This window comes from Bombus vosnesenskii, unplaced genomic scaffold, assembly GCF_011952255.1.
Source record: "Bombus vosnesenskii isolate JDL3184/JDL3185 unplaced genomic scaffold, Bvos_JDL3184-5_v1.1 scf7180000016262, whole genome shotgun sequence".
NCBI classification, from domain to species: domain Eukaryota; kingdom Metazoa; phylum Arthropoda; class Insecta; order Hymenoptera; family Apidae; genus Bombus; species Bombus vosnesenskii.
This window is the reverse complement of record NW_022884331.1, coordinates 1,426,823-1,450,909: the sequence shown is the minus strand read 5'-3', so window position 1 is coordinate 1,450,909 and position 24,087 is coordinate 1,426,823. Positions and strand designations below refer to the sequence as shown.

General features: G+C 33.1%; 1 protein-coding gene across 3 annotated transcripts in view; it reads left to right on the top strand.

Moving 5' to 3' along the window:
- The first annotated feature begins 1,064 nt into the window (after positions 1-1,064).
- LOC117241970 (eukaryotic translation initiation factor 4 gamma 3-like) overlaps positions 1,065-24,087 on the top strand; it is a 43,868-nt gene continuing 20,845 nt past the window's right edge. For 2 of the 3 annotated variants that reach the window (XM_033508277.1, XM_033508276.1), the window contains exon 1: positions 15,323-17,683. In XM_033508277.1, the coding sequence (XP_033364168.1) occupies positions 17,353-17,683 (331 nt within the window). In that variant the 5' untranslated portion in view covers positions 15,323-17,352. Of the gene's footprint in view, positions 1,644-15,322; positions 17,684-24,087 lie in introns of those variants that run through there. The other variant, XM_033508280.1, reaches the window with a different exon arrangement.

Sequence of the window (24,087 nt, the reverse complement as noted above, 5' to 3'; positions counted from 1 at the left end):
GTGTCAGAGATATTTGTATTGATATTATATTTTATGGATCATAAATAAGAGATAATTAAAATAGCGATTAGAATTATAATTATATTAAGAGGAAATTCTTATTTTCTTTTTGATATATTGATTTAGATGTTGTAAATACAAATATTAATCGATCTTGAAATGACCTTATTCAAAACACTTGACGTTATTATTAAATTACATCAATACGATAATCTGTTTTTATACTTATTAATTAGTTCTCTTAAATCCATGGCTTCTTGATGTATTTTATTTCTCATTTTAGTTTTTAATTTTGATACGGATTCTTTCTTTCTTAAGAAAAATGTAATAAGAAAATGAGAAGTAACAAGGAAAATAATAATATACTGAATGCGGATATAAATAAAAACAAACGTAAGTGAGAGAGTGGGGGAACAATCTGTTGAATCTTACGAAACAGTTTTCTTCCAGTAAATTAGGGATTATTTAATGGGTGAATTAAAACAGTAAAAATAGTAGATATATGGGTTATGTGAAAGGATGAAGGAAGAAGTATCCTAAGAGAAAATAGTGAAAAACCCACAAAAGGAAGAGAGAAGGAGAGTAGGATGAAGCGAGGCAACATAGCTGACTTGGCGAAGGCGTACGGAAACACCCGAACATTGAGTTTATCTATATATTGTGCATAGTCTGTGTACATGTGGCAATCAAGCCACACGGTACACACGTTTCTCGCTCTCTTTTTTTTTTCTTATTTAGCTTATAGTGAAAATAATCGAGTATAATTTCACCACAAGTATACAAAAGTTCACGATATACAACAAGAAATTGTGCGTAATACCATAAAAGAAACGTCATAATTTTCTTTTTAAGGAGTTGTATTTTCAAGGCTGTCTCTATAATCTTATGATTTGAAATATCACAGTCAGAAGTACATTTTTTTCTAGAACGTTTTATCAAGATAGTTTTCTTGTACGTAAAAATTTTGCGATTTGTATTTTGTGTATGGTAACATTTGTCAATAAACAAATTGTGTCATCTGTGCATTACGTATGGAATTACAAACAACATATGGTCGTTAAAAACGCGTGTTAAAAGTGCGTGAATTTAAGTAACAGAACATGTTTGTTGTAATTATCACATAATGTGAATATCACGTGTAAGGAAGAGTGCGAGAAAATATTGGTTGATACTTGACAAGCGAAACAGTCTTTTTAAAACTTGGTGATTTACCGTACCGAGAGTGAGTTTTACGATAGTAGTAACAGTAGCAGCAGTGGTATTGCCGGGTCTCGTGGTTACTAACTCGCACAAAAACATTGTCTTGCCAGTATCATATCGTCTTTGCTGCCGCGGAGGTTATATAATTTCGACGAGCGGTTTTTTCGTTTGCGAAGCATGAGGAGTGTCCATTCATTTAGATAGTTCATTGTTCTTTCAAGTATTTGCGCCATACAGGGCGTATATTCTCCACGAAGAGAGATCTCGTGTGTTACCTTCATATGTTTGAGAACGAAAGTGGATAGGATCACCAATAGGCAGTCACGCCACTAAAGATGTTCTCAATCGTCACTGTTTCTTACCATCACTAGCAATAACGGTCGTAAGAAAACTTGGACAAGACGTACAACAGCACATAAGGCGAAAAATGTCCACGGTGATAGGTAAGTTGAATGTCACGCTATGTTGCGGTGTAGGGACAGTTGCCTCTATTCGAATGATCGAATGTTTTCACATCGCTCATATAATTCATGTACGAACTGATGCTCATCTCATAGATAGTAATGTGCTTCGTTACTAGCATTAGCAACAGACTTCTCGTACTGTATCATTCAATTTTCAATTAACTCTGATTCGTATGGAAATTTTAAGTAATGTTTTCATTTGTACTCTTTTGTATTTGTTGTACGTTAAAACAATTTATTATTTTTCCGATAAGTGAATTAAAATTCTTTGAAAGTTTTAATTCTGGTATCAGATGAAATGATACATACTTACAATAGATTTCGGAAGATGTCGCGTGAGTCAGTAATCATTTGCTAAGTGACGACGTAGCTAACTGCCTACCAGTTGGATGTGTCACGTGTATAAGAGAGTACGATTTGAAAGATCGTCCAATATTTTTTAAATTGTCGACATCAAACTACAAAAATGTACGATATATAACATTAAAACTTTACTTTAAAGTGATCCAACTATTATGTATATATGTAACAATTTATTTATGTTTATATTATGCTTATGTAGTCAATCTGTTCATAGATAAAATTTATTTTTTTTATTACTTATTTACATGCTTACAGACGTCTATGTTAAAAGCTGCATCTGATTTTTCTTTATAATATTTTTTAATTTTTGCGATGAGCAATTTTTCATATTTCCAATTATAGTTTCTGGAAATCGCAGTTATCACGAATATGGGTTTCTAATAGCGCTTTATTACAATACAACATGCAATAAAAGAATTATTGTTCACTGTTAGGTTAAGCTTCTACTGATATTGTCAAGGTCTTCTGTCTCGTCTTGTTAGGTAATATCTATTTATTATAAAGGCCATCATGGACGAAATTGCATAATACTCAAGTCTCAATAAAATCAAACTTGCCATATGGATGCGCTTCTAATTAATTCGCGCGTATTATTGTTTAAAATTGTATTCTAATATTTATTTTGTCAGCTATTCAGTTCCATTGAATAGTACATGCATAAAATAGACGTTCGTGATTCTGAACCATGATTTCGAAGACATAACAATTTTGTTATTCTTATTGTTTTAATTAGATACGTTTCTTAATAATTTCAATATCTAATTGCAATATTCTTCTAATAATTGAAGAACAGTTCTATTTTTAAGCATCTGCTTAAGATTTAATACATTCCTCTAATCTTTTAAATTATGATTTTATTATAAAAAAAAAAGAAAAAATAAAGTTTTTTATTGTTTTTCTATTATACTTGAAATGTTGTGTACATGGAAGTTGTAACTTCAATACTTATGAAATATTTGAAACTTCCTACATCAGGATATGAATTTTGCAACGTAATCCCGCTGATTCCGCAATCCAACCTGGAAACCTAGCTTTGGATTGGATTTTATGTAAATTTCAGGTCACTAGTTCATCTTGTGGATTTCGTATACGTATAATTCAACTTCTGTATGAATGCAACGTAAATCTGTCTTCAAATAAAATTTTAATTCCATCATTAGGAATATTAAATAATAAAATGTAACTATGCTTTCATTTACATACTGTCAAATATTTCTTTGTACTTTGTACAATTTTGCATTCTGCGATAGTTACCTGTTCGTTGTTTTAATAATATTATGCTTTTGCTCTATATATGCAGAGAGTGTAATAATACACACACATGTACCGTCAGAAGCAGTCACTAATTTTCGCGTTCATTAAGAACCAGTTATTTGCTTGTGTTGAAATATCATTGCGGAAATCCTTTCTCTTTCTATATTACTAATAATAGTTTGGATAGGTAATTAAATAACAGCACAATAGATTATAAATATCAATTTTATTGATTCCCAAATAATTTTATATTTAGACATTTTGTAGATGTACTTGATCAGTATCTTATTATTTGTTAGCCATTCGATGATATTCTGAAAATGTATATATGTATACATTCAATTATTTCTGTATGAAATAGCAGTTTTCCTACTATTGCACAATAATACAGCAATAGAAAAAAATGGTTGAGTAAAAATAGAATTATTTCTGTGAATAAATTTTTTAATCTCTTCTATTGTATCCGAACTGCAAAGTATTCGGTTAAAGTGACACTTAGAGATTTTTAAGGTCGCTGAAGTCGAAAACGAACGTCGCTTTTTACGGAAATAAGGCATAACAAATTTCAGTCAATCTGTTGATGCGTGACGTTCTTATGGATTTTAACGAGACTTTGTAAAAGTTTAGTACTCTTAATGTCTTTATTTACTGTATGGTACACCTTGTATAGATGTAAACCATAAGTTTTAAATTTATTAAGTTAGATTTGGGTTACTTTATATTTTTCGGCCACTGTGATGCGGATTTCTAATGTTAAGATCTTTATCGCTCAGATGTTTATAAATGAATTTACGACGAAGTTTTAAACCGTTCATTTTCGTGAAAAATGAGCCTCATTTTCAACTTTGGCGAACTAAAATACTCCTAGAAAGAAACATTCAGACCAAGAATTTTACAGTCCGGATATGATTGTAAATGCTCTTTTCATTACCAAAAAGATAGTATGGCAACAGAAAAAATAATTCATTAAAAATAGAATTATGTTTGTACTGTAACGAATAAATTACAAACAAAAATATTTATTACATTATTAAATAAATAATCGATTAAATGTAATAAATGTTTTCTATAACTTTACGTATACTTGGTGAATGTATATACGCTAGTATATATGTAGTATGCAATTTGTTTCAATAAGTCGCAATCCATTGTCCAATTTTTACATAACGAATTATTTCGCACTACGTCGTTCATATATTTTCGTTACCCACTGTATGTATGTGTAGAAGTTCCTCATTGTTAGGTATTTTCCAAGTAACATGTTATTCTTTTGGACTGTAAGAAGGTTAATTGAGAAAGAAGGAGATATTCGACAGAAAGTTGGAAATCGCTACCGAAAGTTCCTAGGATAGTCTGTGTGATAATAAGCATAATGACGAAATTGAACGATAACAAGTACAATCACGTGATTAGAAGACGATGGGTGAAAGGTGGCAGACGTCTGTGCATCGATTCGAATCGAAGCCAAAGTAAACGTCAAACGGCGAACAGGCAGAAAATGTGCATTCCTGGCAAGGCCGCTTGTACGAGAAAGAGGCCATGAGACATCCGGAGAGAAACTAACCGTACTTTGCCTGCTTCTTACTGATCTCTTCGCCTCTTCAACAACCATGTTTTTACGGTCCCGTTGCGCTCAATTGCCGTTTCCTTTTTGAATTTGTTAAATCCGAATATTCTAAGAAATCTTCACTATTCACTATTAGTACGTTCTCTGTAGATGGATCAATTGAATGGCATTGGTAGCTTTACTATAGAAAAATAATATTTTTCTAGTATCATTTTTGGAAAATTTATTACTACTAAAATTGTTTATTATTATTGAAGCTTAGAATTTTTTCTAAATGATGAATAGAAAGAAAAAATTGTCACAATTCTGTTATTGATGTTTTGAAAATGCTTGTAAACATATAGACATGATAGAAGCTTAAAATACTTTTGTTACTGAAATTATTTAAGTATACATACGCTTTCTGCACTTTTTTTTAATTTGAATATGAATTCGTGTTGAAACAAGCAGTCTAAGTTTTGATATTTGTTAATAAGTCTGCTATAATTCCATTGTTTGAATTAATAAAAAAAACTAGTATTTAGTATTTACTTTTGTTTCTATTATATGCATATGTATAGAATGGTACCTCACTTGCATAAAATATCATTAGAAAATAATGAAGAATGAATAATTATAAATGTATTTTCGTTGAAACTTTTGTTTGTTAATACATTTTTTATATGAATATAATTAGTTAAATAAAAAATTAGAAAGCGGACAATTTAAAAAATATAATTATAGATAGTTGCGTAGGAAAGGAGAATGCATTTTAGCATAAAGAATCTCAAAATTTACGTTGACGGAGTTTATTGTAAGACCCAATTCTGATCGCACGGTCTCTTCAGCAATGCGGTAAAAGTCACATGAACCAAAATGCGAACATCGGCTCTTATGATTTCATATTTCAACAGCATTACACTCAAATTTGTAGCATTTTTACTTTCAATATATTTATATATATAGATACATTATATATTTTCCGTTACAAAAGAAAAATTCTACTTTCAAAAAATGCATATGTGTATCTATAGTACCAATTTCTTTCATTTATATCATTTACACCTTTTTTTTATTTATTTTTGTGTATAGTTGATTAGATCATTCGAAAATCCATTAAAATAGTATTCTTGATACCGAGAACTTATTACATGTTATATAATTTATTCATAGTAAATTTATAGCGACTAAGCGTTGTGACATTTAACACATTCATGTCATATTGGTTGGTAAACCAGGTTCTGTATAGTTCCTGGTAGAAAGTGCACTTTTATATATCACTAAGTACTTTTTGTGTTGATGCATGCGTACGCTTATGTGTTAACCATTACATATTTTGTATTCTTCATAGCTTATTATGAATTATTTTATTCATTTTAATGCAGACTATCTATTAAAAAAATCATTTGTCACAATATTTTTATAATAAATGTAAATATTAAGAATATGACTTTATACGCAACGAGCAAAAAGATCTTAAATTTTCTAAAGATTATCATCGATTTCCCAAGTACCTCTACATACATACAGAACAAAAAAGTATTTGTCGTAGTATTTTTATAGTAAATATAAATATGGAAAACATGAATCCACGCGGAGTGAGAAAAATTATTAATTTTTATTTTTTAATGAGTATTGTCGATTTCCTAAGTATTTTCTACAATAGATTAGAAACTTTTTAAAAAATTATCTATTCTCTTATTCATTTGATTAAATGACGCAAGGTTTATCTTGGTTACTTTTATATTTTTAATCCAGAAGAAGATTATAGGTTGTATTGTTTCCAAGGTATCATTCTATAAATGTATCGTTATAATTTATGACAACCGACAACATTTTATTGCTCTATTGGTACTGTAATTAATATAACTTATATATACATGTCGGAGATGGAAAGACAGCGGGATTTCCCGTCCGGAATGTTGGGAAAAACCCAATACCCTGGTCCAGACTTTTACTATAGCTGCACTTAACCTGGCTTTATGACGATGGGTTTGGGCTCGAAGTGACATGGCAGGTCACCGGACGTAGCCACGGTCACGGGAGGGACATGTACCTGACAGAGGTATGAAAAGATTATATGACTCTCCTTAAAAACAAAGATTAACCCGTGAAGCGGGGACAGGAGTATATAAGGGCAGCCTCTTTTGGATTAAGAGAGTTAGAGTTAGAGTGTTAGAGTCGTTGGACGAATTGCCGATTGAGTGATCCGAATCGAGCAGTACGTTGATACTTGTCCTCCCGTGGATCGTGGATTCGTTATCGAACCTGAATTCGTTGTCACCATCATCTCGACCATCCCATTACCATTACTCACAGCCTCTTGTAGTGTCCACATTCATACTGATAAATATTGGCTACATTCGCGACGGTAAAGTAAGTAAAGGTTCATCGAACGCCCCAAAATGCCATATATGTCGGAGGCAGATTGGCATTTTGGGGCGTTCGATGAACCTTTACTTACTTTACCGTTGCGGAAGTAGCTAATGTTTATCGGCGCAAATGTGGACACTACAAGAGGCTATGAGTAATAGGTCATAGGCGATATGATGGTCGAGATGATGGTGACAACGAATTCAGGTTCGATAACGAATCCACCGTCCACGGGATGACGAGTACAAACGTAATACACGATTCGGGTAACTTTCTCGATAACTCAATCAGCAATTCGTCCAACGACTAACTAACTAACCAACCCCTAATCCAAAAGAAACTGCCCTTATATACTCCTGTCCCCACTTCTCGGGTCAATCTTTGTTTTTAAGGAGAACCATATAATCATTTCATACCTGTGTCAGGTACACGTCCCTCCCGTGACCGTGGCTACGTCTAGTGACCCGCTATGTCACTTCGAGCCCGAACCCATCGTCATAAAGCCAGGTTGGAACATTAGAACTATTTCTTATTTTTATTACTTAAGTGCAGCTATAGTAAAAGTCTGGACCAGGGTATTGGGTTTTTCCCAACATTCCGGACGGGAAATTCCGATGTTCTTTCATCTCCGACATATATGTATATGTATATGCGTGCGAATACATGTAATAATTTTTTATTCTTTAATTTATAAAAATACAGTTTACTTCGCCAGGAAAAAATAAATTAAATTCTGGAACTATTAGATATAGATTTAGTTTTCTGTAATAATTTGCAACTATACTTGTATTAAATTTTTGAAGGTAGAAGTTCATACTGTTATTTGATCTAATTTTCAATAATGGATTTTGTTTCAATTTCGGGTTTCAGATTTTTAAAACACATTACATTTCGTTACGTAATATAGTACGAATAAAGAATGCTGATGCCTTCATGATGATGATACTATATGCATTAAGCAGTTTCACTTAATGCCGATGTCAGTACTTTATGATTGCATGCAGGATAAGGTAGTTACTTTCAAGTTTGGGTGCAAGAGGCAACCTATTTTTTTCCAGAGAAGTCTTTACAGTGTTCGGAGATATTTTTCCGCGATGAAATTACGTGTTCCTTGGAAATATCCAAGACGAATGAAGCATATGAAAAGTATACCCATTGACAATGGTAGGCGTTATCCACTTTGCGATATGCGCGCAAACATTTAAACGCAAAAAATGAGTGTTTATAGAATGAACTAATCCTTTAAGTATCTTATGTACGATAATGCTAAACCTCGCTGTATAACTCGAGATGAGGTCTCGATCAGATAATATGTAATTTGTAAAATTTTATTTATTTTGTTACCAAACTTGTGACTTGTGAAATTTTACTTACTAATGATATTTTATACGGGTTGGTTGGTAACTGGTGGTACAAGCGGAAAGGGGGTGATTCTACGCGAAAAAAGAAGTCGAAAATATAGAATAAAAAATTAAAAAAAATTTTTTTTTTAATTTTTCCATCGAGACAACGATCTACAGTGAGATCCGTTATAACGAGACGCGATAAAGTGCACGCGTACCGAGCGAAAATTCAAAGTCGATTTTCTGGAAAACAAAGCCTCAAACGAAAAATTTTCATTCTATATTTTCGACTTCTTTTTTCGCGTAGAATCACCTCTTTCCCGCTTGTACCACCAGTTACCAACCACCCTGTATAGTTCATGCGAGATGCGTATTGCGGTCTCCTTACCGACCGTTGGGTTTCGTTTGTCCATCGTACCCTTCCGGCTGGTCCTTTCCCGGGAGTTTTACCTGACCTCGAAGTCATTAGGTTTACAGCTCGGGGAGGACATGCAATTCGGAATTTCCTAAAGAAAGGAATGGGCCTGTCCCTGCCATAAACGGACGACCCAAAATTCTGAACAATGCGCTCAACTGTATTTACTTACATTTGATACTGCCTCAGCTGGCAGATACAGTAATACTACTGACTGATATTTTTACTATGCAATAAAAATTTACATTTGGAGCATTTATTGCTCTATGTACTGAGGTGAAAGAAGTTTTTTTTAACTCTTATATATTATTTGATTATTATGTAATTTATTTCTCTACATTTTTCAATCAAGGATTTTATCATTTCTTCTATTCACATATAATTTTGACCATATATCTCGAAAACATAGAAAATTTGTATACAAAATAATTAATTTTTTTGAGAAATACGTAATTTTCTTCTGTACTTATATTTTACTTTTGAAGTTTCTACTAGAAATTTTAAATTTTAATAAATGTCCTTGCTACTTGATATGTACTATGTAAACGTCTAGTTAAGTCTGGGATCGAAGTAGCTTCAGTCTCTCTACGTCCGCTTGATCGATGCATCATGATTTATGCAACCTGATTCATTCCTAAATACACACGATAATTTGTATCAGAGACTGCATCTTGCTAGAAATGCAGCAAGGCAGTTTCACAGTATATAAGATACTTCAGCGATAGATTAGAAATTGTAATTACGTCACACACAAACGCACACACACGAACCTTGAATCATAATACTTTTCTTTTGAACTCATTATCATATTTATTGTGTTTCTTATTGTATAATAATATGTTTACATATATACATATATGTTTACATACGTACATGATATAATAATTAAATAATAAGAAATACAATCGTTTGACAAAATAATAGCGTTTGTTATTTTTGTTCTTTAATGTTTTGGCGATTTTTATTATAAAACGATTAAGTAGGAACAAAAATACGAACAAAGGGGAGATGTTTTTAGATCAGTTAGTAAAATTGTTACTTCCGCTTGAGTTTCATTCGGCACAATTATGTATACCAGGGCACACTTCTACTGCGTGATCCTGATTAGAGAAGTTGAGCTGTCAGAATACATGCACGATCGTTTAAAGTATTCATCATAACGATTTTTGTCGTCTTATTATCATATAATGTATCCATTTGTATTTTACTTTCGATATTGATAATAAGAAAGTAATCAGGTTTCTGATTTAAAAAAATTATCGGTTTTGAAAACTATAAACGTACGAAAGAGTAAATGTAGAATGTAGAATATTAGATCCATTATTTATATACACGCAGTATAGCTCATAAATTTAACATAAATAAAATCAATATTTTCGGATCTTTTTACGTAAGCATACATTATTGTTACATTTTTAATTGAACTTACACCAAACTGTTAGAAAAAATCATTTTGAATTGCACATTCCTTTACCGACCGAGTTGGCGGAATTCCTTGATCTGTTCGTTGATACGTACAGATGGCAGTACAGCATCGTCCTGTAATTCATACTAAAATTTTAAGTAATATCGATGTACATACGTATTACACATTAAAATTTGTTAGCATTATCATTTTCTCTTACTATTTTTACATGTATTGCTTGTACTATTTAATATATCCATTTACTACGCTAGACATACTTAACATTGAACTTTAAAATACATTTATAAACGTGTTAAACATGTTTGTTTCATACCGCTCTTGTCACAAGATGGTTTTATGCAAAAAAAATCAACTATAAAAGTAGCCTTACGTTCCCATCAGAGCTAAACAATACTAGATCAAACGATAACTGAAACTGGTTTTAAAGTATGCATATTTACAATTACATAAATATACTATGAATAATTAAACTGAACTCGTAAAAATTGGTATTTTTGTATACTATTGTACTGTATTCAACATTTGGATATTTTTAAGGCAGATGATTTATGGTAGGTTGATGGGGGTTTCCTGTTTTGTGCTCACCACGTATATTGGATGAGCCACGGTCGAGTCCCCGCTCTTGACCACGGTGTCTTTCTTGGTAGTTGGACATCTCAAGGGACACAAGCTGGGTCGTTTCAGGGTTAGGACACAATAACGTGTAACGTAGTGACACTCAGGGTAGTAAGGGAGAAGGAGAATGCTTATGGGCGGTTGAACGTGCCTCGGGACAGAAACGGCGAAGGGGCTGAGAGAAGAGAGAAATTGAATGTAAGACAGAAAGCGATACGAAGGGTAAAAGAGTGGATTTAACGGATACGCAAGGGGCGGTAGGTCGTTGCCCGGCTGAGAGAAGGGGGAAAGCCGGTAAATATCGACCCTCCCTTCATAGAGACTCTCTGTCTTTATCCAGACATACGTTTACTGGCATTATTCCTTTCCTCTACATTTGCGACTAGCCTTTTTCCTCTTGCAGGCTTGTAACCTCCTACCGAACGCCTACGTAGAGAGGCAGAGTACTACTGCTCTCACACCACAAGATTTCCATGCTACCCTTCCAAGGTCAACGGCTTGAGGGCTCAAAGACCCCTGGAAACTGACTTCTATGGCCCGCGAGAATCTTTAGTAGCTACTTTTCTCCTGTATCTTGGTCCTCGTCTTTTCTATGGAATCTCTATAATGCACGCACATTTTTGGTCAACATCCTACACCAAAGGTTTTATATTTCTCTGAAATACGTTCGAGTAAATGCGTTCTTGAAAATATTACAAGCTAACAGTATCTGAATTGTTATGTTTTCCTTTTCAGTAATATCTTTCATATAAATAGTTTTAAGATTACTTAATCTTGTATATCGAATGAATCACGAAAATTTAGTTTTCGCTTAAGAGGCGTAATTATCACTGAATCATTGTGTACTTAGGAAAAGTTTGTGATCGTGCCTGGTTTCCTTGAAATCTTTTGGCAAACATGAGTCAGTGGCTATGTTTTCACCAGAGGATTTTGAACTACTACGTCTCGTCTGGGTGAAATGTTTGAACCGAGTCAACCAAAGGTTGCTGGAGGTTACGACCTAACTCCTTTTTTCTCCCCCTTTCCTTGCCCTCCCCATAAAACATTTTGTACGTCTTCGACGCACAGTTTACCTTTCATCCCCCGAAATCCTTCGCTCTTTTTTTGTTTAAGCGACCAGACGGTTTTCTTCTTGTCTGTTTGGACTCCATTCGCTATTATATACGCAATATGTGTCTTGTACATTATGTATATACACATGTACATCACAAAACAAAGACGAGATGTATGTGTGCAGAGGTATTAATTCTTTCGCTCGATGCTTTATATTCAAGGGACATAGATCTCTGCATTTTTACGATTTCAAGGTTAAAAGCTGAATGATTGTTTCTTATCACTATTGCGACGTTTTGTACACAAAGATCTTCTGCCGTTATGGAAATATATTTTTGAAATTATCCCTTAAATGTACATATATGCATTCAACTGAAAAATCAATATTTTTTGTTTTTTGTCGTATTGAAAATTAGGTTATAGTTCTGAATAATAGATTTAATTTTTTAAGTAAAGTTGCAAAAATAGGATTTTGCAAAATTATTAATGTAATTATATTCTTGATAATAATAATCAATAATTTATATCTTTTACTGCCGTTAATAAGACATTTTACAATGGAAAATGTTTCCTGTTAATCGCAAAAATGATTCCTGATTCCACATATATGAGATTTTTTAAATTACACCATTTACGTATATGCGCAAATGGCACTGAAAGCTTTGCTCAGAACCTTAAACTTCACTTGCCAAGTACGTCAACTCAGTATCAAGATTAAAATATTTCAAAGATATTTATCAAGACCTAGGTAATCTAAGGATAAGAATCGTAAATCAAATTTGAATTTAATATACCAGTACAAGAGAATCATTCTCTCCATTCTATGATGTCATTGTTAATAAATGAACTTTGACGTTATATCTCTAAATCATTTTTTCGTAACATTTGTTCATAAGATGTAGGTCACGCAATCCCCTTCTTGCACCTATCCTAGACAAGAGAATCTAGGTTGTGGGCAGTACCGGGGTGCATATACGTATCGATCGTTGAACGGCGTTGCTGCAGCCTGGCCTGGTGCACCGGCGAAACTGGGTTACCTACCTAACCTATACACATCATTCGCGGATCTTGTTCCTTGTTTGAACGAAGCCGAGCACGCCTCTTGTGTTTCCTCTTTTCTCTGTATTCACACGTTCGTGCATTTTCGCCCACACATGGGATACACTCGTGCATCTTCGTGACTGCTCGTACTTCTCTTACTTCCTCTGTTTGCTCCATCGCATCATCTTGATTGTCATTAAGAAATATACTACACTCCTTCCATCCCTTTTCTTGCGACAATAATAGAGGAACGTTCACTGTTGGTAGCAGTGTATGCATATATCCTATGATTACATACATGTTTTGATTCATGAAATCATTGTTTACTGTCGCGTAGGGAGAAGTTTGAATTGCAAATGATTGAGCATTTCAGCTGCTTTGTCGTATTTATCGATTAAACAGTGAAAACTAATTCATATGACTATTAAAAATTATTTCTTAAAAGCATATTTAGATAACGATTAATTATGACACAGAGGATACTAAATAATCAACACATTGGTTTAACTGGCTTATGGCTTTCGTCTTTTTATATTGAAATTTCACTTTCGCTTTAACAAATGAAAAGATTTTTGATTTAAGAAAGATTTGTATGAAACTAATATGAGAAATTATGTGTATGGATAACGGTACATATTTTCCTCAAACATGAAAAGTTATTTAATGGTAGAAGAGCATGATTGAATCGAAAATGACCCAAACGATATAGTAGGATGGAAAGAAGTATATGCGATATTGAAACATTTATCGCACTTTTAAGTATGTTTGTACGTATGACTTTGACGTAGATTCTGGGATGCATAATACAGAGTCATAATACATATTTGTTTGGAACGTGCGGTGCAGAAAGATAAAGGATGTCAATCCACGTTTGCAGCTCTTGTTTCAAATATGTTCTATTTTTTCCGTAGTATAACTGGATAGACTTACAATTAATAAATATATTACTTATTATCTCCCGTAGAAATGTTTTGTGAGATTTTTGTAAGAAATCTTATGATTAATTGTATTATTTGTAAAAATGTCGATATTACGCCATTGAACTTTCATTCATACAAAATATATTGGCATTAAATTAAGAATTTAATAACTAAGTCCTTTAACATAATTGTAGAAATCTGAATATTTCCACTATAAAAATGATTGCCAAGCTTATATCGTTTATATAAATCATAGATCGTTTTTATTACATTATAAATAAATAATTTTATTTGAGAAATATAAATTCGCCAATATTATTAATGAAAGAAATTAATCATTCAGAATTTACGAGAAAGTAATTTCTATTGTATTTATGTGAATTTTTATTATTTTAAAGATTTTAAAGAAATTTTACTGCTGAAAAGATAAAATTTTTGGAAATTCTGAAATATTGTTATTAACATTTGAAGAATATTTATTCTATGTACAAGCACATTTGATTCTCACAGTAATACAAAGTATAAACAGACGGGTGTGACATCGTGGCGAAGTTAAGGTGAATTGACTATATGCGCGCATGCACAAGGCTGCACGTCATCTTACCCTCAAGTGTCGTGGGGCTGCGCCTACTGCATTCATGCGAGTTGAAGGGTCTGCCGTGTCGACGTCCATTACGCATGCGCAGGGCTTTGCACTCTGTCCACTGGTCTGCGCACGCGGCTGTACCTTCGACTCGGTGTGGGTTTGGCGTTTGACTACTTTTCAGGGCCGTATTACAACACGTGTATTTAACAGTTATGAAATTTGAATTCTTCACTTCGCTACTCATATAAAATGACAGACCTAACTATACTAAGTAATGTTATTTAAAAAATATCTTTCCAACGTGATCAAAATCTGATATATTTATATACTTTTGTATATTTGAAAGTAAAAACTTATTTGAAGAGATTGTACATAGACATTTATTTATTTCGATAACAATTTAAATATAATAAAATAAGGATTTTATTTTCATGAGTGAAAAGTAGAAAGATAGTGCTTAATAATAAATATTTCGCTCTTTTAATGATTTTTTTTAAATATTTGATATTGTATAGCATTTTTTAATAAATAATAGTTTATCGTTAATTCTGTATTGAGAATAATTGAGATACTGTATTTATAAGAATTGAAAGGAAATCAGATGCCTGAAATTGTCATGTAGCAAAGGGTACTTTTAGAATCGATGCACGATCCTGTCACTCCTTAGTTGCAGAACGAAACAAGTAGGGAGCCACGGGTCGCGATTCGTAGGTCGTGCGAGAAGGACTAGCCTGCATCAGTCTACGTCGCGTCCCTTGCAAAAGGGTACGCTCGTCTTCACGTCTTCGTTGATTTATCTCTCCCCTCTCCGAGTGCACACGTTACACAGCTATAAACGCATCGTTAAATATATACCATATTTCGATTGTAATATCGAACAAGGAACAAGGAAGTCCTTGAAGAAGGACGACATTTTCGGACAACCTTATGGTGTCCGTATAAAGAATCTCACGGAACCTAGGAACGGATTTGACGCCTTTTCGATTTTCCTCTGCTCAGTTTTAACTTTTACATCCCGTATACATTTTCCTTCTCGACTATATAACGTGCGTGATATTGAATATTCTTAGTGTTACTAAAGTCTCCGTGTGTGCATTGTGTTGCGAGCAATTCGCTTCTTTACCTACGGCGCTTTTTATCGCGTTCATAAATCTCGATACGGGGAACTACAGAGAACGCGCGACTCGGTACTTTTCGGCACGCGGCCGAATACGTCCGATCATCAAGTCTCGAGACTTCCCTTAGTAATACAATAGCGAAGAAGGAAAACGTGCGAAAAGATTTCAAACGTTTCTGGCCTGTGAAATGGACTCCTGGTGACGCTTGATTCCGTTTTAGTGGTAAATCTACGGTGGACATAACCTATATGTGCCCTGAGAACAGGAAGTTTTCTCTGGCAGGAGTGGGCGGTGCGAAGAGGGAGACGCCGGTCGAGCCTTAAATATCGATTTTGGCATGGAAGAGGTGCGATAGTCCGTCCGTTTCAGCGTGTCTCTTACCTTTGTGCATCTCCACGTTGACAAGTTTTGACAGTTGAGTGCGGGTCTATTACATCAAGTGGCATCGCATGCATCGATACGAAACAAAAACAATATGGTAGTGCGATATTTTCTGGCAGAAAATTAAATTTCATTTGTGGGCAATTGTTACTTGAATAATGGAATCACACGAGTGAATTTATTTTTGTCATACTATTTTTGAAAAGTGTCGAATGAAAAATGTTGTTTTCCGATCATCACGTGTACAGACATTTTGTCTATAAAACACGTCTCAGGCAGGAATATTCGGTGACTATCGATCGATCATACCATTAAATGTTGGTCAAGAAATATCTTATTCCTTTTATTACCGTACCAATGGAAATTACGTCGTTCTTCAAATTTTTACAATTTTCAAGAATTTGATCTACGTTCCCCCTAGCCTTGAAGAATTTCCATTTTCAAGCATGATTTATGGCGCGGTTCGCGTTAAATACCTTAATAAGTGAAATTGAAGATATATTCCACTTGAGAAAAAGAAAAAGTATAATATCGTATTAGAGAAGAAAGTCAGAAATGACTATACATGTATGAATAAAGGAAACCTTATGAATATTTAAAGAAAAAAGGAGAATCAACAATACTGCCAGTATCTTCAAAGAAAACCTCTCGTGACTTCCACCGCAGGGCGTATTCAACTATCACGATAGATGAACTCCATTCGTAAAGCCTTGTGTTACATTGTCGATCAAGTAGATGATGACATCATGGTGCAGCATTGCCGATTGAGAGATTCGTGGACAACGAAAGTAGTGTCGGTTAAATATCGATGAGCTCTTTGCACTTGACACCATTGTCTGTTTGTTCAATGTATTGAACCTATCAGTAGTTTTGTGCTCGTCTACACAATAACAAAAAAAGAAAAAGAACAAAGAAAGAGACAAAAAAAACATTACTTATTTTTACGACACAGCTAACTGAGAAACGTGTTTTTATACGATCTCGCGTATATTATTTAAGAATATAAACGAATGAACACGTATGATAGCACTGCTCCAACGGTAAAAAAGTTGGTTGATTGGAATTAGTTTTAATTATTATATTTTTGTAAAAGCATCGATCGTTCGAATCCTAATGAATTCGTCATTTGAAAAGATTTTTAAAAGGATCGACGGAAACGGTTTGTTCTGATCAATCTTTTTTTGATCAATCTTATCGGCAAAGGCGGTGTATAATTTTGACGCTGGATAAGAAGAAAAAGGTACATCAGGAAGAATGGTTTCGAGATATGGCGTCTCTAAGGAGGGCGCAGTGGGTGTAGCCGTAGGTGTAGGACCTATGCACTGTCTCTTGCCACATTGTGGAGGGCCCCATCACCATCATCATCTTTCGGCCCCCCACCCACAAAATCCACAGCCAGGTCATAATCACCACGTGCATCCGGCCCATCAGCCACCACCCTCGCCGAGTCCCCACTTGAATCATCAGCTGAGCCATCATCAGTTGACAGTTAACATTAACCATCTGAGTCATCAGCAGCAACAGCAGCAACAAACCCAGCATCAACAAGCACCGCCACAATATCGCGTCGTTACTGCAAATGCTAGTAAGTACAAGAACAATCAATGAAGAGCGAGGGCGAAATAAAGAGAACGAAGATTATATCGGACGTTTTACATATAATATCTTCCTTGATAGCAGTAATATATCAAAATTACGAATATATTATCTTCCTTTTTTATGAAATTACAAAACTGGTTGAAAAAATATTCGAACGAAATACATATCCTACCTTTAGATATGTACAATGTACATATATATTTATATGCATTTCGATCGTTGTACAATATTCACATGTAATAAACTATCTGACTGAACAGTCTATTAAAAATTTAATGATTAGCTACATGTATCGATTGAGCAGTATTGTTTTGTAAATTATTTAATTTATAATAAGGTAACTGTCCAACATTCAAAGTATCTGATTTGAATTTTACAAATAACCATTAAGATAATTGAATTGTTATAATTTTATTTAATTGTTATAAGTTTAACTGTTATACTTTTCCTGAGCGTATGTATGTTCTCTTAGTACAAGGATACTTCATTCAAAAATATGCCATTTTCAGTCTTAAAACATCTAACAAAAGTTCTTCTATTGACGTCATTAAAAAAACAAATTACTCATATTTAATAATAGATTACTTGGTATTAATATTTACTAAAAATTGTTTTTCACTAATTTATACAAACTGTTGAAATTAAAAAATAAAAGATTAAAATAATTAGAATAACTTATATACATATGTGTAAGAGGAAGAGCATATAACAGGATAAGGAGGTCAAAAGTGTCCTTGAACCGATTTCATCTGGTGATGCACCATTCTATAGCTTATCAAAAGAAAACATAAACCAATTTCCGGCCTTCTATCACGGCCGAAAGAGTAGTTAGATTGAATTTGGAATATTCGCCTTTATCCTATTTTCTCTATTTAATTGTATGCAACAATTCTCAGAAATTCTGGGTTATTGCAGACACGGTCATGTATTTTAGAAACTTAAAAAAGAAGAAATGCAAAAGCGTTCTTAAAAATATAGATTTCCTATATAGTTTTTAGAGCGACCACTTTTCTATTTTGACAGTAACAACATATTAGCATGCCTATTATCCTCAAATTTTTTCAAATATTTTTTAACAATGTATACTACAGTTTAAAAAATCAAACACCGATTTTGTCCAGGAATTTTGAGTAGAAACGTGATCAATACCATTCATTTTTGCATTTTTTAAATACAGTGAATATATTATGCGGCGTTCAACATTTTATAAGTGAAAAGAATTAACTACTTCAATTAATTGAAAAAAAAAATGTTTTTATCTTTTAGGTTTTGAAATATCATTTGTCCATTCAACGATGTAATGAAACAAGTGGTTAAGGTATTCGACAAGGAAACCTCTATGAAATTTTTTGGTAGTTGGTTCGCATACAAATTTAAGTTTGTTTTGTATCATTAATTCCATGCCATATTGATGACTTATGATGAAGACAATATGTAATGTCCTAAGTTCTAATTTTTATGTACATTTTATGATAAAATACTTTTAAAGTATTTTTAGAACATTTGCAAGTGAATATCGTTTATCATCAGGTAACTAACAATTGAAAAAAATTAGCATAAAAAACTGAATTTCCGTGAGGGACGAAATTATGACAAAAAAAAGTTCATACAGAAACATTTCACAGTCGAATATTTTAACCATAACCGCGGTTGAAATGATGATTAGTACCCCAGAAAATAAGGGACATATAGGTCGGAAAAAGGGCTTCTGATTTTTTTAACTACGGTGCACCTTGCCATAGAAATAAAATAGTGGTCACTCTGAAAATTCTATATAAAATCTATATTTCTCAGCATTTTTTTTACGTTTTTCATTTTTTGCATTTAAGATTTGCAACGAAAAAATCTAAAAGAATTCTCTAACAGGCCAACATTTTGCATTACATTAAACAAGGAAAATAGCGTAAAAACAGATAATCCGAATTCACCCAGTAACTATCCTTCCAGTCGAAGTAGAAAACTGGAAATTGGTATACGACGTTATACTTCTAATTTATAATACCTGCAAAAATATAATGCAAATGTATTTTCCTTCTCTCCTTTATTTGTCGATTACTGCTCAATTGTACATTTAGCACACTTTCATTTACTGATTAAGCAGTAAATTTTAACCAAATTCGTGACTCGAGTATCGTCGTACAATAAATTCTCGGAATATATCAAAGAAGATTTAGATAACAGCGTAAGATTTTAAATTATTTAAAATTTTCTTGATATTTAGTGAACGATTTATTATTCAACATTCTTAATCACTTTTTGACAAGACAAGTCTTTAACTTTAAAATTTAACACGTTGAATGCCACGGCAGTTCTACAAGGTTTGGCCGTGGCGTCACGATTTTTTATTATGCGATACATATAACGTTGAAATAGTACTTACAAAAGGTATGTTACGGTGTATAATCATTAATGAATTTATCTCACTGAGATCACCGGTGACCCCCATAGCGCTGTAATGCAATTACGCTCGATTCGCTTATTTTTTTCCATTATCAATTATCTCATATTGTTTCTTCGCGTTGCCAAATAATTGTTCTATTGGTCCGTTCCGGGACCTACCATAAACTATAATCCATCCCTCGGTCATACTTATTCGGATTCGCAATAATCCTAAAGGACCGTAGCAAGATTTAGCATTTGTTACTTTACTTTCAAAGCTCTTAATTGTCATCAAACATCTTTCAAGTTGAAATGTTCCTTAGGGCTATTTATTATTCACTAAGGTAAAAGCGGGTTTTCCCATGTTCGACAGCCACTGGTGCAGGACCGGGGCGTACATAAGATAGATCTATATTTCATGTATAAATAGAACTATTTTTATATGTTTTATACTGCATTAATTTCGTCATTACATTAATCACACCATTGTAGTAACAATGGTAATAATAACAAATTTTTATAACTATTGACATTTGTTCAAATTATGCATTTCTACTAATCTTGGTGCGCCGGTCACCGGTGACCCCCATGGCATTCAAAGTATTAATAATCATGGATAGCAAGTAATATACAAATTTTACTATTTGAAAAATATTAAATAAAAAAGCTTCATGCTGGAAAGGTCTAAAATTCTTTCACATAATACTATAAAAATATAAGGACATAAATATGTACTTAGCTTCTGTCTTATAGTCGTCTATTTATTGTTCGTTTATCATCTTCTTAGAACTTCTCTTAGTAAACAAGTTAGAAATAGGTACTATGTTCTTACTATAGTCGCGTTAGACATTTATTTGCATGTACATATTTCGCCCAAGCAAAATCTCATTTATTTCTTTTTCATTTGCTCCATCATGGACATACATTTTCGTGACCAATGGAAGCATCCTGACCTCATTTGTTTATTTATCCTTATTTTTATTACTTATTTACTTACTATATTTATTTACTTACTTATTTACTCAAACAACTTTTATTATTTACTCCAGTTAAGCCTTAATATTTTTAAAATCCATTCAACCACATATTCAATACAGTTTTCATTGGTTTGCAATCTTTCATGATTCTCCATTTTTATCTGAATGGTTAAATTATTTATTTCGTATGTCAGTGCATACGTATAACTATGTCGGAGATGAAAGGACATGTCGGGGCCTTTCTTTTGGAATTTTTGGGAAGACCCCCAATACTCTAGGCCTTTCATTATAGCGGTACTTAAATAATAAAACTTAGAAATAGTTGTTTAGGATTTAATCCGATTATGTGTGCCCGAGACTTATGACAATAGGCTTGGGTTCGAAGTGACACAACGGGTCGCTAAACGTAGCCACGGTCACGGGATGGACGTTTTCACCTAACAGAGGTATGGAGTAATTGTATAGGTCTCCTTAAAAATATAGTTGACCCGAGGGGTACAGAAAGGTACGGAGAAGAGTATATAAGTGCAGTTCCACTTGGACTGAGAGAGTTAGTTGAGTTCTAGTTGTACTGTAGACGAGTTAGTTGAATTCTACGTGTACTGTGGACAAGTAAGTTGAGTTCTACTTGTACTGTGGACGAGTAAGTTGAGTTCTACTTGTACTGTGGACAAGTAAGTTGAGTTCTACTTGTACTGTGGACGAGTAAGTTGAGTTCTACTTGTACTGTGGACAAGTAAGTTGAGTTCGACTTAGACTTTGGAAGAAAACGCATTTGCTATCCCTTTGACCGTGAAATTGTTATTGAACCTAAGATCATTGTCATTAGCATCTCGAGTATCTAATCACCACTAATCATATTTATACCAGTAAGTATCATCCATATTGTATAACAACAATGGTTAATCCAAATGAAAATTCGTTACACGCCCCCAACCCTAAGGAGAACTCGACAAATATATGTTCTGTGTATAACACCGCGCATCTATATATATAGAAAGAGATGTACATACATGAAGCCCGTTATTTTCGAGCACACTGGAGGTAGTTAATTTGACCTGGTGCCCTATCTGTCAGAAGTCGAATCGTTTGCATCTATTTGTAGATACGCGGCTAAGCTCGATTTATACCACATAGTGATTACAAAAATTAATTTACGATACTTTCACTTATAGTAACGAAAACCATGTTTTTGATTTAGTGTACGCTAATATCTTCTTATGTGAGTTTTGTTTTGTGAAACTAATCCAATTCCATCAAATCGAATTCCTAGTAACTCCAGTATAAATTTCTTTAACGTGAAATAAATTTTGTTTCAAAATTTTAAATAGTTAAAATCTTCCCGTCAAGACAGGTATTTAAGAAGACTTGATTAATAAATCACTCGTCATTTACAATTGACTACTGTATCGATATACATATCGAGTAGTTAGTATTTAGGTTAGTCCTTAGCGCCCCTGGGCGGCATTGTAGACAATTCACGATATAGGTCAATCGATAAAATGCTTTCTACCTTATACAGTCGCGAAGGTACGTTCGATTCTTTCCTCTTGCACTCTTGTATGACATGTCTCGCCGTGATGACGCCAACGTACTACGATATCAAGAAATTCTTGCCATTCTAAGAATTTTGAACTTTATACATTTTCAATATTTTGTTCATTTCAAGTACAATTAATTATTTTACTTATCATATTATTTTTTCTTTAAGTTAAATATATGTTATTGAATAAATATACATATACTGTTATTAATAGCTTCTAGTAAATTAATAAAATAACATGCATTTATATGTACAATGATATATCAATGAAAATTTTTGTACTACAATTGTTATATTTTATTTTCATGAATCTGAAAAATGTTTTTTGAACCGTGATTAATTGCTGAAAGTTACAGCATAATATTTTATAGATACTTATAATAGTTAAAAAATTTGTCTATTATATTTATTTCTATAATTTTTATCATATTACTTTAGTCAGTACTGACTCTTCAAAGATTACATTTGAATCCATAGATACAGAAAGTTTATTTCCTAATATACGATAGCAACTAATACTGAGCAATAATATTAGTATTAATATCAATAATGACTATGAATGAGCAGCTGTTTCAAAAATGAATTATATAATATTACTTCAGATATTTTGTACGAACTGTAGTTATTTTTCTTATTGCGCTTAATCTATTATTTAGGTTAATAACAGCATTTTACTTATAAAGTTCAATATTTAAAGGATGAAGTGCGAACTGAAAGCAGTTTTCTCAAAATTCGAAAGTCAGAGGACTCATTGCGATAGTATGTTTTACCTTTTGATAATATTCTTCCAACATTAAAAGATCTCGTTTTTATGATTATCGTTTAAGTGTATTACTATTCTTATATTGGCCAGCCACGTGGCTAAAGTGTGGTCGTTCTAACCTCACTTTTCTTGTCATATACATCATATTATGTGTAATGTTGATTTCTCCTTGTATTTAAATTTTCCGAATTTTGTTCAATTCATCTCGTTTGGCTGAATAGGGAAAATCAAATTTAGTGCGCGCGCGCGCGCGTGTATGTGTGTGTGTATGTATGTAGAGTGAGGGGGAGAAGAAAGCGTCGGTACGTGTGCGTGCGCGCGCGAATGAGAGGAGAGAGAGAGAAGGAATCGGCACCGGAAATGACGTATTGCATTCTGGATTATTTTTCAGGCCATGTTCTTTCACTCTGTTAATATATATATATATATATATATATAATATTAACCTTGCGGGAATACGTACATATCTATTTATCAATATTTTTATGAATAAATAAGATTATCAACTCTACAATTTTTCCAATATGAGTGTATGATGTTAGAGAATATGACAAAAATTATTTTTAACTCGCATGTTACATAAATAAACATTTTATGTATAAAATAATATATGATAGAGCTTACTCGAATATACATAAACTACTACCGAAAATAAAACAACCGTATTACAGTTCAATGTGAAACGCCTTCTAATCTTTTAAAAAAGTAATTTGCAGTAAGTGATATAA